Source organism: Martes martes, assembly GCF_963455335.1.
Source record: "Martes martes genome assembly, chromosome: 8".
Classification (NCBI taxonomy): Eukaryota; Metazoa; Chordata; class Mammalia; order Carnivora; family Mustelidae; genus Martes; species Martes martes.
The window spans coordinates 11,465,405-11,481,831 of record NC_137895.1 but is presented as its reverse complement, the minus strand read 5'-3'; the positions used below and the strand labels follow the sequence as shown (position 1 = coordinate 11,481,831).

Genomic DNA, 16,427 nt, shown 5'->3' with positions numbered 1-16,427 from the left:
AGATTCCAGAGCTTTCCTTGTCCCATCTGAGTCATCCTGCCCCCACCTGGAGTGCACGGATGTCTGGCTGATGGAATGGATGAATATTCCTTTTGAGGGTATGTTTCTGTGCAATCAGCAGTTCAACATTGCCCTACCATCTGGTGGGGCCATGCACACTTTATTTCCTGTTTCTTAGGTTTGAGAGTTGTGTCCCTTCATTTCTTGTTCGCCAGTGTTCACGAGAAGGAAACCCACAGGTGACGTGGCTGCGTTAATGATTTAATATTTAGAGGACGGCTGGAAGGAAGTGGATTTTCAAAGCACCTCACCACCGACCTGCTGTGTAATTGTTCTCAGCACAAGAATGGGGAGAACACGGTAGGAACAGGGGATAGGATTATCTGTCTCTTAGAGTTGTGGTGACAAAGTAATGCAGCTAAGTTACTTAAAGCGTGTATTCGTTATCCATCGCTGCATAACAAAACACACCCCCCCAAGCCCCTGAAATGTAGCGGCTTCACACAGCAGGCATTATCTCCAAGTTCTGTGAATCGAGAGTCAGGGAGCGGCTGACCTGGCTGGGTTCTGGCTGGGGGTCACTCATGGGGCTGCGTTCAAGGTGGTGGCCGTCCCTGCACCCATCTAAAGGCTGGACAGGAGGACAATCTGCTTCCAGGCTTACACACATGGCTCTTGGCAGGCATTAGGTTCCTTGCCACATGGACAAGGAGCTCTCTCCATAGGTGCCTGGATGTCTTTGCAACATGGCCCGAGAAAGCGATGAGAGAGAGAACGGTCTCTGGGCGGGTGAATGCTAGTCTTTTTATAACCTAATCATGAAAATGACATCCTGTGGCTTCTCCTCGTTTGCCGTTAGTGAATCACTCAGTCCTCCTCTCACCCAGCAGGAGGGGAATGAGCGCCAGCTCTTTGGAGGAGAAGCAGCAGAGAATTTGTGAGCTTCCCTTTAAGGCCACAGCATAGTTCTGGGTACATAGTAAATACTCGGTAAATGATTAGATGTTAGGGTTTATTTAGATAAATTCACTTCTTGGTGATTTACTTTCTAGACAGACTTTAGTGACACCCTCATTTTTATTTGGGGAACAGAAGGAATTTGGGGCTCTACAATGGATTGGAGATTATGCCCGGGGGACCTGTACAAAATAAGGATTTTTTTTACCTTTCATTCTCTGTCAGTGGGACAGAGGGAAGATTTCTCCAGAGATCTCCTCTGTTGTATTGGATCAGTCAGTCCGAAGACTGTAGCAGAGGAGTGCACACCACTTAAAATTCCCTTCTTTGGGGGGAGGTACATCTTCCCCCTCGACACTGGGTGTGGTGTCTTCCGGACTTGGGAGAGGAATGAAAGCATGGGCATCACGAGGACCCAGGCAGAGCATGTCCCCTGGGAGGGCTTCCGGCTCCTATCACCCCCAGCAATTTAAATCCCAAAAGCAAAGATGATTTTTTAAAAAATAAATGCATTTATTTCACTATACAGTGTAACCACACATTTGGAGAAAGAAAAATGCCTCCATAAATCTCACAGGACTACTGTTGCATTCTGTGATATGTCCTTGCCAGTCTCCCCCATCTGTGGCTTTCCAGCTTTAAGTAGTTCACAACTAACTACACTCTTGTCGCCTGCTTCTTTTCACTTGGCTTTGTCACAGATGTATTTTTTATGGCATGGCCCTTCCCCATCTCTGGGGGGTTTTGAGAGCTGTATAGTGTTTTATTGGGTCAATGTCCCATTAGTTGCTTAGTCTTTTTTTCTCATTAACTCCAATCGGTTGTGTAATAAAGATATTATTTACTTTTGTGTGTTGTATTCTGCTGTCACTGTTTTTACCCATGCTTTTTGCCTTTTAATTTCTATCCTTTTCTTTAAACGGTCACATTACTGACATTAGTTAAGTATGGGAGGGAGGGTGCCTTGCTGGCACTGTCAGTGGAGTGTGACACCTGATCTTGGAGTCAGGAGTTCGAGCCCCACGTTGGGTGTAGAGATCAGTTAAAAAAAAAAAAACAACAACAACACGAAATTTCACCTGGAACATTAACTAACTGGAATTTAAATAAAAACTTAAAAGAAAGTATGGGTTGGAAACGTTAAACCTTCTCCTCTGGGGAATTACCCCATTGCTTCTGAAGTCGGACAGTCCTTGCTTTCATTGTAACATCCCCTCGTCACCTCCAGTTTCCATATGGCTTTTAAAAATTGCTCTGAACTTAATTCTGAAGTATGAAATAGGGATTTGAAATAAGATTTCTTTTTCAAATTACTGACCAGTTTTACACGGAGAATGCCAGGGAAGGCATCTGACCAGCTGCACCATGGAGCCAGGTCTTATGAAACACAGACGAAGCTGGCTGAAATTCTGAGGGCATTAACGATTTGGTAGAGGATGGGAGAAGCAGCCGAGGTCACACAGGCATCGGTGAATTGTTTGTTGCAGCACCTTGAACTTCGATTGGGAGAAGGCGCTCAGCTGCCTTCAGTGGCTGGTAAGGTGTGATGTGTGTGGCAGGGTCTGACATATGGGAATAGTCCTAGTGAAAAGATTTGTTTTTAAAAAAAAGTCTTGGGAAAGAAAGTAGGGGGATGCTGATGGGGCCCAAATCCGATTTACATATCATCTGTAAGAAACACGGTGGACCCAACGCTCCGGGATCAGGAAGAGACCTTTCGATGTTCCCGCCCCTGGGGAAGCTATGCCAAGTATTGTCACGTGCTTGGGCTGCAGAGTGTCACAGCTCCAACTGCACACGACTGGAGGAGAGGTATCTGCAGACAGGAGGTGGGCCGAGTAGTGGAGGCCACGAGGAAGTTTCCAGAAAAGGGCCGTGGATCCAGAAAGCCTGCGTCCCTTGAATTCTGAGTGGAGGCAGGGACCCAGTAAGAACGGATGAGAAAGTAATCATCTGGGTCCCGGCTCTGAAAAAATCACCGTGATTATTCTTCTGTATGATTGCTTCCCGTGGCCTGCTCCTACCCGGGACCAAAGTGCCTGATGGGTGCATATGAAGGGAGCAGATTCCTGGTGGGGAAGAAGAGTGAGGACGGCTGGGCAACCAGAGAGCAGAGGCCTTAACGTCGGCTTCACACAGACGCAGTTAGAAACGCCTCCTCGCACACACTCTGAACCAACAGCAGGTGGAGCCGGCCCCTGGCAAAGAATCCTCCCTCCCAGCATGGGGACAGTTTCACACAACTCGCTCAGGCAGACCAGACGTCAGAGGGCAGGGGCAGGGCAAGCGGCAAGTGCCGAGCAGGAGGAGAGAGCAGACGGCACAGGTGCTGAAGGCAGCGGTCAGGGAGCGCAGTCTTGGGGTGGGCGCCGCTCCCAGTCCTGCTGCTCGGGCAGAAGCCCCGCGAGATAAGGTGGCTCTGCAGGGGCTGTCCCGTCTCTGCCTGGTGACAGCGGGCCTATGATGATAAGCTGGGCTGGCCCCTGCCCCGGGTTCTGGAAACAGGGATGGGGGCAGGGCGAGGCAGAGTGGTGAGGCGGGCAGGGTGGCACAGGCCTCAGGGGACCCAGACAGGGATGCCTGGCGGGACCCTGGGAGTCACCTAACCTCTCTGACCTGATCGCTTCATCAGGGTGACAGTCCCACCTGCCCCAGATGGCTGAGGATGTTAGAGGTTCGGTTTGAAGTGCCTGCCTCGAACCCTTCTGCAGATGAGGACAGCTCAACCGGGGACACAGTCCGCAGGCGGGTGGGATCCCAGTTCACCCGATGAGTCAGACCAGAAGGAAATGGGACCGCTGGGCACTTATGGGGACAGAGCCGAGCCAGCCTGGTGCCCAGTGACAGTTCACTCGCAGACAAGCCTGGCTGTGGAAGGCGGCTCCCACCTGCCAAGGGTGGCTTTCTCAGGATCCCGTCCCCCATGCGCCCAAGGACCAGACTGGAGGGGAGACCGCCGCATGGTCACCCCTCACAGTGGCCTTGGTCACCGTGACAGTCTGAGTGTCTCTGGCAACCGTGTGTCGGTGGAACGGAGGGGCCGGCTGGGGGCCTGGCTGGGAGCCGCCTGGTGGTCACAGCTCCTCCTTGTTGCTGTCGGGGGGCCGGACTGGGGGTCCCGGGGCTCGGGAGCCATCCAGTGGCCCACGGCTCCTGTCCTCATGGTGCCTATCCGCCGCGGCATAGTCCCGCAGGAGCCCGCTCTCTACTCCGTGCCGCCGCAGGCTCTCGGTCCCCACGAGCCCCTGTGCTCTCAGGTACCCCTGCTGGCAGAAGGGCGGCAGCTTCTGGTGCGTTAGCGCAAACAGGAAGCAGGATTCTACACAAAAGCAAAGGATGAATGAGTAAGAACGAGAGGTGTGGGGAGAGGTGCGGGGGAAGTGGGGGTACTGATGCCCTGGGGCCTCGCCCAGGGCGCTCCACCCCACGAGCCCGGGAGCTGACTTTTGTGGGGCCCATCCCTCCCTGAAGTTCCAAGGACGGTGCCCGGACATTCTGGAAGAACGAGGCTCTAGATGGAAAGCAAACCACAGAAATGACTCAGCTCCCGAGATCTGGGCCCAGTCCACTGGGAGCTCGGCCACTGCGGAGCAGACCCTCAGCCTTCCCTTCTGGAAGCTGGCCTGGCTGGGGCCGAGAGCTCGGAGGTCAGTCCTGCCGTGAGCTCGGAGCTGCCTGCAAGGCTTCATTCCCTCAGCCATCTCTGGGTTGCAGATACGGTGTGGAAAGCACTGGTGTGAGCCCTGTGCGGGGGCGGGGGAGGGAAGAGAACACTGGGGAACAGCGCAAAGCTGGTGCACAGGTCAAGTCGGCCCTGTCAGGAAACAGCTGTGGGTACTTATTATTCAGAAATACGAAAAAACTACCAGAAGAGCCAGAAGTACTTCCTTCTGGGACTGAGGGTGGAAGTGAGAAAAAGTCTTTCAGCCGAGTGCTTATGTAACTTTGACTTAAAAAAAAAAACAGAAAAGAGGGCCGCCTGGGTGGCTCAGTCGTTAAGCCTCTGCCTTCGGCTCAGGTCATGCTCTCAGGGTCCTGGGATTGAGCCCCTCGGGCTTTCCACTCAGCGGGAAGCCTGCTTCTCCCTCTCCCACTCTCCCTGCTTGTGTTCCCTCTCTCGCTGTTTCTCTCTCTCTCTCTCTGTCAAATAAATAAAGTCTTAAAACAACAGAAAAGATGAAACAGATAAGGGACCCAGTCTTCTTGGGGATTTAGAGACAGGATAGGAAGGAGCGCACATCCAAAAACTGTCTCGAGCCTTTGATCTCAAGAAACTCGGGCACGTTACAAAGGATGTTGTGAAGGATGGGTGAACAGGCTCTAAGGGGCCACGCAGATGGCCCCTCCGACCTCGGTTCTGACTTCCGGTCCAGATGGCCCCTGGCAACACAGGGCATGACAGTCCTCCCCGAGCAGGGAGGGCCGTGGTGCAGGGGGAGGTTGGGAGAGCGGCAGAAAGGAGGGCTTTGGGCAAGCACCACCTTCTGATGACATAGGTCACCCCTTCTTCAGGGCCCCGGGGGGGGCAAGGAGGGGGCAGAGAAGCCCAGCAGAATCCAGGGCCAGAGCTAGTGGCCGCACATCAACCGAGGGAGTGGACGGCAGTGGCCCTCTGCCAGTGGGCCCTGAGGCCTGGATGATGTACTTGAGGCAGCCATAACCCAGGGCGGGACATGCTCCCTCAGGGGCATGGCCATCTTTGAGTAATCCTGAAACCTTGAGAAACAGGCAGCCATTCTGTAGTGGAGAGTTCTAGACCTGCCTCCCATCACTTCCCGGGCGAGCACGTGAAGGCAGGTGATGGTCTGCAGAAGGCCAGCACTTGGAAGTTGCTTAGCCCCATGCTGTAAATGACGTCTGAGCATCTACATATATTTAGACGATCAGCCTGCACTGCTGTTTTAAGCCAGCTCTCTCCGTGTATATACCTTGATTTCGAAGTTGGCCGACGATGTTGCCTGGGGTTGAAACAAGGACACGTGCCCTCTGACCTGCAGGCCAGACACTGACCATCTTGCACCTGATTTGATTTGAATAGTACCTGGCATACGACTGCTGTTCAACACATGTCTGCTGAACAGAAAAGGGCAGATGTTCTAGGCATTCAGGGCGTTTTAAAAAAGACCGAAATTGGGCCTGTTTCTGTCACTTCTCCCTCCGGGTCCTCAGACTTCTGTCGGAGCTACCTTCCAGTTCACCGATTCTCTCTTCATCTCTGTCTAATGTGCTACTTTATCTTTAGGTTGAGTTCTTTTTCTTTTTTTACATTTATTTATTTGTTTTCGAGAAAGTGACCTCCCTCCCCACTCCAGCCTCACCTTCCCGCCCCCAAGCATGGCTCAGTTACACAGGCTCTTGGCTCCTGCTGATGGTTGGCAGCTATCCCACGTCCAGCAGGGGCTTTATGGTTTCCTCAGAGCTCCCTTTTCTCCCCCTGCCTTTTCTCCCCCCCTGGGGGAGAAATGAATTCTACTCAGCGACTTCAGGTGTGCTGGATTGGTAAGGGTCTCTCTGAACATCCCCACCTCGTGGATAACAGAATTCTCGGGTGCGGGTTCTCGTTATGAATCCTGAAAACTCCGCAGAGCATGGATTGATCGGGTCTTTTTCTGATCTCCTGCTCAGTCCCTTTGGTCCTTCTAGGAACTTAGATTACCTGCATAGAAGCTTCGCAAATCGGTGTCCAAACAGTTCTCCAGGAAGCGCCTCAGAGGCAGGATATGCCCCACCGGGGCGGTCCAGTCGGTCAAGAAATCTTCCACGATGTGGTGGATGGCCGTGGGCCGAGGCAGGGCCCAGCCGGCAGGGCGGAACCTCACCTCCTGCTCTGTGGGGCGGAGAAGGGGAGTTGTGTCAGAGCCTGGAGGCTGGGCTTCCCATCCTGGAGATGACAACGTGGTTCCCACCCATCCCAGGTGCTTCCCTCGCTCCCTCGTGCTCGGCTTTCCCGACACACTGTGCTGGGCAGTGGCCGGCCTCTCCCACAGCCATCGCTGGGTTTGCAAGGCTGGCATGAGGAAGAGACTAGATCTGTTCCTTGTGGTGTCAGAAAGCGGAACCAAGACTGATCACTCATGCCCCGGGTCTTTCTAAGGCACATGTGGACTGAGGTTTCTTGTGACCGCTTCCAAATGGCCCTTTCTGGGACGCGACTCAGAGGCCCTGCCTCGAAAGGGGGCTGAGAGCTCACCTAGGCCAGCTTCGTGCCTGGTGTGGGCTCCCTTCTGTGGCATCCCAGGCAGGCGGCCATTAAGCCAGGACTCAACCACCCTTGTACTGGGAAACTCGACTCTAGAGGTGACCTATTCCACCGTGACAGCTCTGATTAGTAGCTGCTCCCGATTCTGACGAGAACCCTGAGTTCCTGTCACTTCTACCTGCTGACAACACCTCTGCCTGTTTTTAGGGCATCCTCTTCCAAGGGACAGCTCTTCAGTTTCTGAAGCAGGAGTGGTGTCCCCCGGGGTGGGGAGAGGGGGTTCACCTACTGGTAGCTACTCTGTGCCGGCTACTGTGCTAGTGTGCTGTGCTTTTTTGGGGTAAGATTTTATTTATTTTTTAAGTAACCTCTACACCCAAAGTGGGGCCTGAACTCACAACCTCAAGATCAAGAGTCACAAGCCCCACCGACTGAGCCGGCCAGGCGCCCCGCGTTCTGTGTTCTTCATCTCATTTTTCCTCACACAATCCTGCTGTTATCCCCACTTTTCAAATGAGGAAGCAGAGGCTCAGAGAGTTCCGGGAATGGTCCCAGGCCACACAGCAAGGAAAGCTCGGCCTGAGAACACTGCCCAGCTTTTCTGTGCTTTTCAGGCTACCGGCCTGTGGTAACTACCTCCAGCGCCTTTCCCCAGTCCCTCTGAGAGTCCGTCTCCAGGTCCCCTCTCCCTCCACGTTCGCCCTCCTTTGGACACACACAGCAAGGCTGTCCCTCTTGCTGTGTGGCGCCCGGAGGGGGTCACGACACTCCACGTGTGGCCCGCCTAGATCACGGTATGCGCCTGAATCTGGGAACACTGTTTCTTATTCCTGGACCTTCTGCCCCATTGGGTTTCTGGGTGGAGTCCCCCAGTGTCCTCTGCCAGCTGGGAGAAGTTGTGTGAGAGGTGACAGGTGTGACAGGGGAGAGACCCGGGGTCCGAGCAGCGCCCAGCTCCCGGAAGGAAGCCTATGCTTGGGGGAGAGCAGGGGCCCGGCTCACCGGTGGGAAGGTGCCTGTAGTAGTAGATGACTGGATGCAGGAAGTTAGACTGCCAGGCGTCTTCCGTGTGCCCCACAGACCGGTCATAAAAGAAGACGTCCTTGTCGGGCCCAGAGAAGTTTCTGCCGTACTCCATGTTGATGACGAACAGCCCGTGCCTGGCCTTCCTTCCCGTAATGGTCTCCAGCTGGGCCAGCATCTGCACGGGGAACTCCTCCAGGTACTCAAATGCCGTGGCGTTCCTGGGGACAATGGCAGCGTGGGAGGGCCAGACCCTCAGTGCCGTGGCAGAGCTGAGGAGCGTGTGCATGCGTGCGCGTGTCCCTTGTACAGCGCACCGCCGCTGGTCATCCCCACGCACCTCACTTTACCACTACTGTCACAGCTGAGCCGTGGCTTACACTGGGACAGATTCCAGAAAACTCGAAGCAACCTGAAATGTATCTGGGGAGTGGGTGACCCAGGCTGAGAGAACAGTAACAGGAAAGCCCTGGGAGGGAGCGACTGCTGTGGTGTCTTCCAGGGACAGGAAGAAGGCCGATGTGGCTGGAGTGGCCTCGGGGGCAGGTCGAGGAGGATTTGTGTGTGCTCTGACGGCCCCCTGGCCCCTGGAGAGTACTGAGCAGAGCTGACTATGTGTGACTTGTGTTTTGAGAGGACCACCAGGCTGCTGTGTGGAAAGCAGACCATGGGGCCGAGGTGGGAGGCCGCATTTAGTTGAGACAGACGCTGGGCCTCTGGACCACGGCGGCAGTCCTGGGGCTGGGGAGAGGCGGTCAGATTCTTAATGTAATTTGAAAGTTTAATGTTTATGGAGAGTCTGAAGGTGGAGAATGGGAATGGAAGAGAGGAGTCAGGGAGATGGGATACCTTGCACTGATCACTGTGAACTCCCTGTGTGTCCCTGAACTTGGTGCATGTGGCCCTCCCTGGCTTTGGGTCAGGCTGCTTCCCCTCTGACTGAGGGATCCCCCCTGTTTCTCACCTGCCACCTGTCCTCGGAGCACCCTCACCCGCAGCCCCTCTCCCTCCCGGCTCTGCTGGGTGTCACCTGTGATCTGTCACCTGTCACTTAACTGATAAGGAGCCCAGCCGGTTCTGGCCCGAGGGACCCCGTCGATCCACACTGGGGGTTCACATCACTGCAGTTTACCGCTCGTACACGTGGGGCCAACTGTGGTCTCCCAGGGGCTTTTACTTCTGCCCACCAGGTGTGACTATCCCCACTGTGCGGGGGAGAGAAAGGCTCAGAGAGGCTAAGTGACTTGGTCCAGGTCACACAGGTCGAAAGCTACAACGCACACCTAGGGCCGTCTGTCTACCTGCGGTGTCGATTTCCCTGACGTTTTCCCCCAGAACGGATCTCCCCTGTCTCCCTGCAGGCTTCACCTGAGGAGGGAGCCCCGGGGCCCCTCCACACCTGGAACAGGCAGAGAAGAGCTAGGACAGGGTGAAGCCGGTGAAGCCGGGCTACTCACTCCTTCAACAGGACGACGTCGGCCAGCACACTGAACATCTGGTAGAGCCCAGAAGCCTCGTTCACGCGCCGGACGATGGTGCTGGTCAGCTGTGAGGTGGGGAGCTCTGTGGAGGGCCAGGCGACGCCGTGGTGGCGATGCTCCAGCAGGCGGTGAACAGCACGCACTGAAAAGGCCAGAGAAAGGGATGGCATGACGTCCTTAAGATTTGCTCCTTCACAGCCTGATGCCTGTCCAGTCCCTACGGACTTCTTGGAACTCAAGACACACTTGCACACGTGGCGCCAACAAGAAGCCTTTGGAGCAGGGTCAGCGGAGGGTTCCTATACTATGGGCTGGACAGACAGTGTTTTGGGCTCTGCTGCCCAGTCAGGCTCCCCAGTTCTGCTTCCGGTGTGAAAGCAGCCCTGGGTGGTAGCTGCAGGGATGGGCGTGGCAGGCTCGGGCTCCACGCGCCACCCGTGCGACCCCTCCCAGCTGCTCTGCGAGCCCCAGACCCTGTGCCGGCCTCTCAGCCTGCTCCCCTGGCCACAGTTCCCCTTTCTCCCAGGCCCCAGCTGGAGACCCTTTCAGCGTCCCCCCTCCTTCACTGCCTAACTCCAAACTGTCACAAAGTCCCACTGATGTAAGGGCAGGAAAGCGACAGCTGTCCCTCTGGACAGAGTCGAGGACGGACACAGCGAGTGGAGTCTGGCGACGGGCCCCTGATGAAAGGGCGACCATCTTGAGAGAGGGCGGCCCATTCTGAGAAGCAGGCGACGGACCAGCCTGGAAAGGCGAGCTGGCCCGGGCCTGGCAACGCTCGGCATGGCACCCCGAGGAGCTGGAGCGGTCCCGGGGGAGGTGGGGAGCGTGGAGAGAGGCTTAAGCTGTAAGCAGAAAAGAGGGAAAATTTCTTTAAGAAACAGGTGTTTGGGCAGGGACCGTGCAGCTGGATAGGAAGCCAGAGAAACCTCCGGCAGCGGGAAGACCTGTCAGGAGAGACAAAGAGGCCTGGGTCAGGAGAGGGAGGCCGGTGGGCTGACAGCTACCGCAGGGGGACCGACCGGCTGGGCGTCGGGAGTAATCGTCCACGGGGCTACGGTCTGTGCCCTTCCTACTTTCTCTTCGGTTGGCTTTCCTCTGCCTAACTGACTGCTTCCGGTCTCCCCGGGGACCGGCTTCTCAGGCTGGGGGCAGGATGAGCGGGACGTGCCCAGCCGCACGGGCCCTCCCCCCCGCAGGGCCCTCCGCTCCTAGTAGTGACCACGCAGCGGCTGGCGCCTGAACGCCCAGGACTGTTGCCCACGTGCCCGAAGCTCAGTGGTTGGCTGCGAGCTAGAGGGTCAGACAACACGCGTGGATTCCAATTACCCGTCCGCCATCCACTGGCTGGGGGACTTGGGGAAAGTTACTTAAGCTCTCTGTGCCCTAGTTTCCTTATCGGGAAGTGGAGCGGAAATGCCTCATGGAGCTGCTGTGAGAATTCGGTCTTGGAGCTGAGGAAAGATTGGGGGACAGAAGGAAGCGGGGGAGACGGGGCAGAAGCAGATGCAGGGAGGGAAACAGTGATGAGGATTTCTTAGTGGGGAGACACAACTAAAGGGACAGACACTTCCATTCCGGGTGTGTGTGTGTGTGTGTGTGTGTGTGTGTGTGTGTATTCGATCCGTGGATGTCCTGGTTTACAGACACCTAACACTTTCTCTCTGGTTTCCTTCTCTGACCACACACGGGACATAAAATACATTGCCTGGAAAATCAAACATGCCTCTTTTTCCCTGCCAAACTGGAAGGACAGTAAAATGAAAACATGAGCATTAAGCCAATGGGAGTCATTGAATTAAATGCAGAAACGCCGGAGTGCAGGACGGAGGACCCTTCTGGTGTTTGCGGCAAAATCAAACCAGGCCCGTGTAACAGGCGCCCACCATCAGCCTGTCCGGCGCGCGGAGGGTTATACTCTCAGAACTGACGTCATCCAGCCCGTAGTTTTTACTGGGATTTGTGGCTACCCAAAGCATCTGTGCATGATGCTTCGTAGCTCCAAGGTCCCCAGGTAGTTCTTATGACAGCCCCGCGAGGGCCGAGAGTTCACCTCATTTACGCCTCCGATGCCACCGCGTCCGAGAGAGGCTCCCGGAGAGGTCACGAAGGCTCACCTCTCAGCCCGCCCTGCTGGGGAGGGACGCCCACGAGCCCTCTTCAGGCTCTGCCTTCTTGCCAATGCCTGCTGCTTGACTGGCACAGGACCAGGGCAAGTCACACGCCACGCCCTCATGGCCCTGCTCTCACACCTTCTCTGATGCTTCTCGAGATCTATCCTCAGCCCATGAAACCCGCAGCCCTCTGTCCCAGACAGGGATTTTAAGACGACTGACTACCAACAAGCACTCCCGGGAAGGCTGCTGTGAATCCCCCGGGGTTTACGAACCCCGGGGATGGTTCTCTCCGCCGGCTCACCTGTGTAGCGGAAACCGTGGATGAAGCCCCCCGCAGACTTGCGGTAATCCACGGAGTGGCTGGCAGTGCCCAGCACAAAGAGACCCCGGCTTCCTTTGGACTCATAGCTGGCTTTGATCAGCGGGTACTTCTTGCTGAACTCGCCCCCGGAAGACAGTCTGAGGGACCTGTGAGCCAAATGGGTTGCTCGTAAAAATCACTGCTGTGTACAAAACACTGCTGTGTACACTGCTGTGTACGAGCGTACCGTGTGCTCGGCACCGAGCTCAGCACACGTGCCTCATACTGCTTATTGTGTCAAAACCACACCAGGCCCCTAGGAGCTGGGTATGATGATCTCTGTTTAACAGAGGGAATCCCTGAGGCTCAGCTTGAAGATGTGGTGAGTCAGGGACAGAGCCAGGTTCAAGCCTGACTCAAGGCTAGGCTCTGGGCTCCAGCGGGGCCCTGGGGGACGTGCTGGGATGGGGGGTCCGCTTCAGGCCCTCCAATTTCTCCACGTCTGCCAGCGCCTTGGCCAGAGGAAAGGGAGACACACTGGACAGATTCTTTGATGCTGAGCTTTGCCAAGGTGCTGCGGCAGCAACGCGTCAAGCAAAGCGGTTGAAAACAATTGTAAGTGAACTTGGTATCTTACCATTTTATGAAGCCTATAGTATATACCAAATACTTTCCCATGTTATTCCTCACAGCAGCCCTATGAGAGAGAACTATGTTCTCCATTTTAGTGATGAAGAAAGTGGGCACAGCCTGGTTAAGTGACTTTCCCGGAGCCCGAAGATTTGGTCCGCAGAGAATCTCAGACCGACCTCAGAGTCTGCGTCCTTAGCCGCTGTGCTAACGCGGCCTCTCAGCAAGTTCCCCTTCCTTATTCACCCGAGCTCCCTTTCCCGTCTGTCGGGTGGGAGATCCCAGTGCAGAGGAAGGCCCCCTGTGGCTGCCGCTCCGGGATGGAGGGCCTCTGGGCTTGTCAGGACAGCAGGCTCCCATCCTGGGTGGGGGACCAGGCGGCATCCATGTCCACCCTGATGGCGCTGTCCTGAGAGCCCTGCCGCTGGCCCACGGGATGGTGACTCTCTGTCCCCTGGGGAGGTGTCAGAAGGGGCTCGCGAGGAGACCCCAGCTCCCCCCCCCCCACCCCGTGTGGACTCACTTGTTGAAAATGGAGAAGTCGAAGTTCCAGCCCAGGCAGCGGATGACCCGGTCATAGGCCACGCGCATGGCAAAGTTGTCGTTGTCGTCCTGGGGGAGGGTGACGGCGTCGGCGTCGGCACTCTGGTCGCCTTCCTCCAGGAAGAACTTCAGGGTGACGTGGAACTTGCCCTCGCGGTCCTTCACGATAGCCAGATCTGTCAGGTCGGACTCGAGCAACCCATCCAAGGACTTCAGCTGGTAGGTGTCCAGCAGGCCATTGTTGATGGCCCTGGGGCCCGAGGGGAACACCAGGAGAGAGAAAGGAGTCTGAACGGGGCACGAGGAGACTCAGAGGAAGGGGTGCTTGTTCCAGTGGGGTCAGGAATGGCTTTGGAGGGGGCTGATGGTACAGATTCCAAGAGCAGCTCGCGGCATACCTGAGGTCTCCCACGTAGTGGGTGGCCCATGACAGCCGGACCCGGGAGCGGCTCAGCATATGGATGAAGTTGGTCACACCCAAGATGTTCTCCGCCGTCTCAAAGGCCGAGTTCCCACGCCCCAGGATTAGCACGTTCTGACCCTCGAAGTCCTCGGGGTCCACGGACACAGACTCGTACCCCTCCACGTATTCGGAGCCTGGGAAGTCAACCTGGTTGGGGACCGACAAACCGGTGGCCACGAGAAGCACGCTGCAGGGAGGGGACAGATGGAAGACCGCGACGTGAAAATTACTCCCTGCACCTGCCACCCGGCTCCCCCCGCCTCCCCAGGCTGCCGGCTCCTAAAAAAGCCAGAGGAGAACGTCCGTTCATTCATCCGTTTACTGACCTACCCCGGAGTATCCGACAGACTTCTCACCCTTGCCCCTCCCAGGCCCACTCCAGGGGACGGTCTCCTTTACCCCGCACTGGGGTGATGCTAAACGTGAGAATTCATTCAACTCTCTGACTGAGAAGGGAACACGACAAATTAAGTGATTCCCCTAATGTTGAACACAGCAGGCAGGCCAGGTGTGTCCCTCAGTGTTGAAAATGACTTTTCCCTTTTTCTTTGGTCCACTTTCCCTTTTCTGATGGCCGGGCCAATGCAGGGGACTGCTGAGCAGGAATTCTGTCCCAGGCCCCTACCGAGTGTTTTGTGCATCACCTCACTGCCTAAAGCAGCCCCGAGTTGGTGTTCTTTGGCTTTCCAGGTGAAGCGAGACAGGCCGAGTCAGAATCTGAAACCAGATCAGCCTGATTGATTCATGCTGGAGGGCGTTACAGTCCTGGGCAGGGCTGCACGGTGATTTGATTACAGGTGGTTCTGAAAACAGAACCGGAGGGCTTGTAGAAGATATCCGCAGCCCTTGTGGCTCCTTGTTTTCTGACCCTTGCCCACCCAGCTCAGATCTGATTCCCCTATGCGGTTGTCTGGTGGGCTAAAATGCAAGGGTCCCAGGCTGGCACAGCCCTTCTTTCCTGGGCTATAACAAGCAAGGGGCAAGGCTGGGTCTCCAGCGAAGGGCATGAGAAGATGACCTCCCAGCACCTGCCTGGAGCCAAGTGGCAGCCCCATACCCCGGGAGGGAGAGGCAGCCTGGTGTAGAAGAAAAAGTACAGGCTTCGGGGTGAGGAAGATGGGCTCAGATTGTGACACAGCCCAGTGACTCAACTTCTCCCACCCGAGCTCTTCATCTGTAAATCGAAGATCAGTGAACTGCCCCCAGGGTCATTGTGAGGAGGGAATCAGGGCAGTACAGTGTGTGACTTGGAGTTTGGGTTGTCTACTCAATGTTATGCTTTCTCTCAAGCCAAAGCAAGCTAACACTGAACGCCGGCAGCTCTGCCTGTGGGGCCTCCCGCTCTAGTTCAGTTCTGAAATTCCACTGAGCCCGTTTAACACCTGCTGGACATCTTCCCCAGCAAGTCTTTGGAGGAACACTAGTTCTAGGAGATGCTCCTCAGGAAGGACTTTTGAGTACATAAGGTAGACGATGCTGAGTACCCAATGTTGGTGTCACAGTGAACGTGACAGATGGATAAAATCTTAAAAAAAAAAAAAAAGGAAAGACCTTATTTTCTCATTTCTTCCACATCTCCTGCCGACCAAGGGGTGCCAGCAGGTGGGCTCCGGGGGGCGTTCCTTACCTGCACTGGTGTGTGTGACCCATCTGGTCGGTCAGGATGAAGTAATGGCCGTTCCAGGCCTGCCGGGCCTTGTGCAGAGTGACGTGAGTAATGGTTGTGTTGTACAGCACGTGGAGCCCCAGGCGCTGGGCAAAGTCGCCCAGGTAGCGCACCATGTCTCCCGCGTCGGGGAAGTAGGCTCGGGAGTAGTGTCTGAAGAGCAGCCGGGGGTCGTGGCTGAGCAGAGAGTTCCAGTCGTGGCGCAAGTTGAACTCCGCATTGGCCTTGCCCGTGTGCCTCTTGTTGATGCTGATGAGCTGGCGGTGGCGCGGGTAGCGCGTGAAGAAGCTGCCGGGCCGCGGGGCGCGCTCGAACACCGCGTAGTCCCGCCCGGCCCGCTGCAGGAAGTAGGCCATCTGCAGGCCCGCGGGCCCGGCACCCAGGACGCAGTAGTCCCGGGGCGGGGGTACCGAGGTCTGGGCCGAGCGCAGGCACAGAGCCAGGTGCAGGGCCAAGGTCAGGAGCAGCCCCGGCGGGCCCCACAGCCGGGCCGCGGCCCAGAGGCCCATCCTGTGGCAGCCGGCGGCTGTGAGGTCTCGCACCCCGGATGGCCCCTCGAGGACCGGGTGGGAGAGGGGCAGGGGCTCTCCTGGGCGCTCACCGCAATCGGAGGTCGAGCCAGGACTGGAGCCCAAGGCCCTCTGAGCTCATCTGCCTGCCCCCATCCTTTCAAGCTCGGATCTAGGGCTCCCCCCAGGAAATCTGAACGCCTCCGTCTCCTCCAGGGCCTTGGTTCCCAGGAGCGCCACCCCCTTTCTTATTGCTCTGGTAGTATGAGGGTGGGTGTTCCCCCATTCTTCCTCTAATTTGAGGGGTGCCCGACACCCTTCCCGAGCCCTCCCCAGCTCAGACCCCAGAGGAACAGGTCTCTTTGGCTACGTCCCCGCCCTCGAGACCGAAGGAGGTGTGGCCTACAGGGCCCCGCCCCCTCCGGGTGCCCGGCGCGCCGGCCTCCTCGATCACGTGACAGGGGTGGCCCAGCACACCTGCCGCCACGCGACGCAAGGCCACACTCTTGCCGGCGCAGCTCTCCGCGAGGCCTCTCTC

General features: G+C 56.5%; 1 protein-coding gene across 1 annotated transcript; it reads right to left on the bottom strand.

Annotated features, from left to right (window-relative positions):
• Window positions 1-1,455: 1,455 nt before the first annotated feature.
• On the bottom strand, window positions 1,456-16,146 carry FOXRED2 (FAD dependent oxidoreductase domain containing 2). The gene is made up of 8 exons (XM_080812459.1): window positions 15,342-16,146; window positions 13,650-13,901; window positions 13,232-13,501; window positions 12,079-12,245; window positions 9,637-9,802; window positions 8,159-8,400; window positions 6,614-6,784; window positions 1,456-4,276 (listed from the first exon to the last, which is right to left on the bottom strand). Exons 1-8 carry the CDS (start codon window positions 15,887-15,889, stop codon window positions 4,032-4,034), a joined length of 2,061 nt encoding a protein of 686 aa, XP_080668585.1. The 5' UTR covers window positions 15,890-16,146; the 3' UTR covers window positions 1,456-4,031.
• Between the last annotated feature and the right edge of the window lie 281 nt (window positions 16,147-16,427).

Excerpts from the sequence above, each read along its gene's own strand:
- FOXRED2 (XM_080812459.1), bottom strand. The coding sequence starts at position 15,889 with ATGGGCCTCTGGGCCGCGGCCCGGCTGTGGGGCCCGCCGGGGCTGCTC. Across the intron at positions 8,401-9,636 it reads GACGTCGTCCTGTTGAAGGA|GAACGCCACGGCATTTGAGT; the intron begins GTGAGTAGCCCG and ends CATTGTCCCCAG. Across the intron at positions 6,785-8,158 it reads CTACAGGCACCTTCCCACCG|AGCAGGAGGTGAGGTTCCGC; the intron begins GTGAGCCGGGCC and ends TCCGCCCCACAG.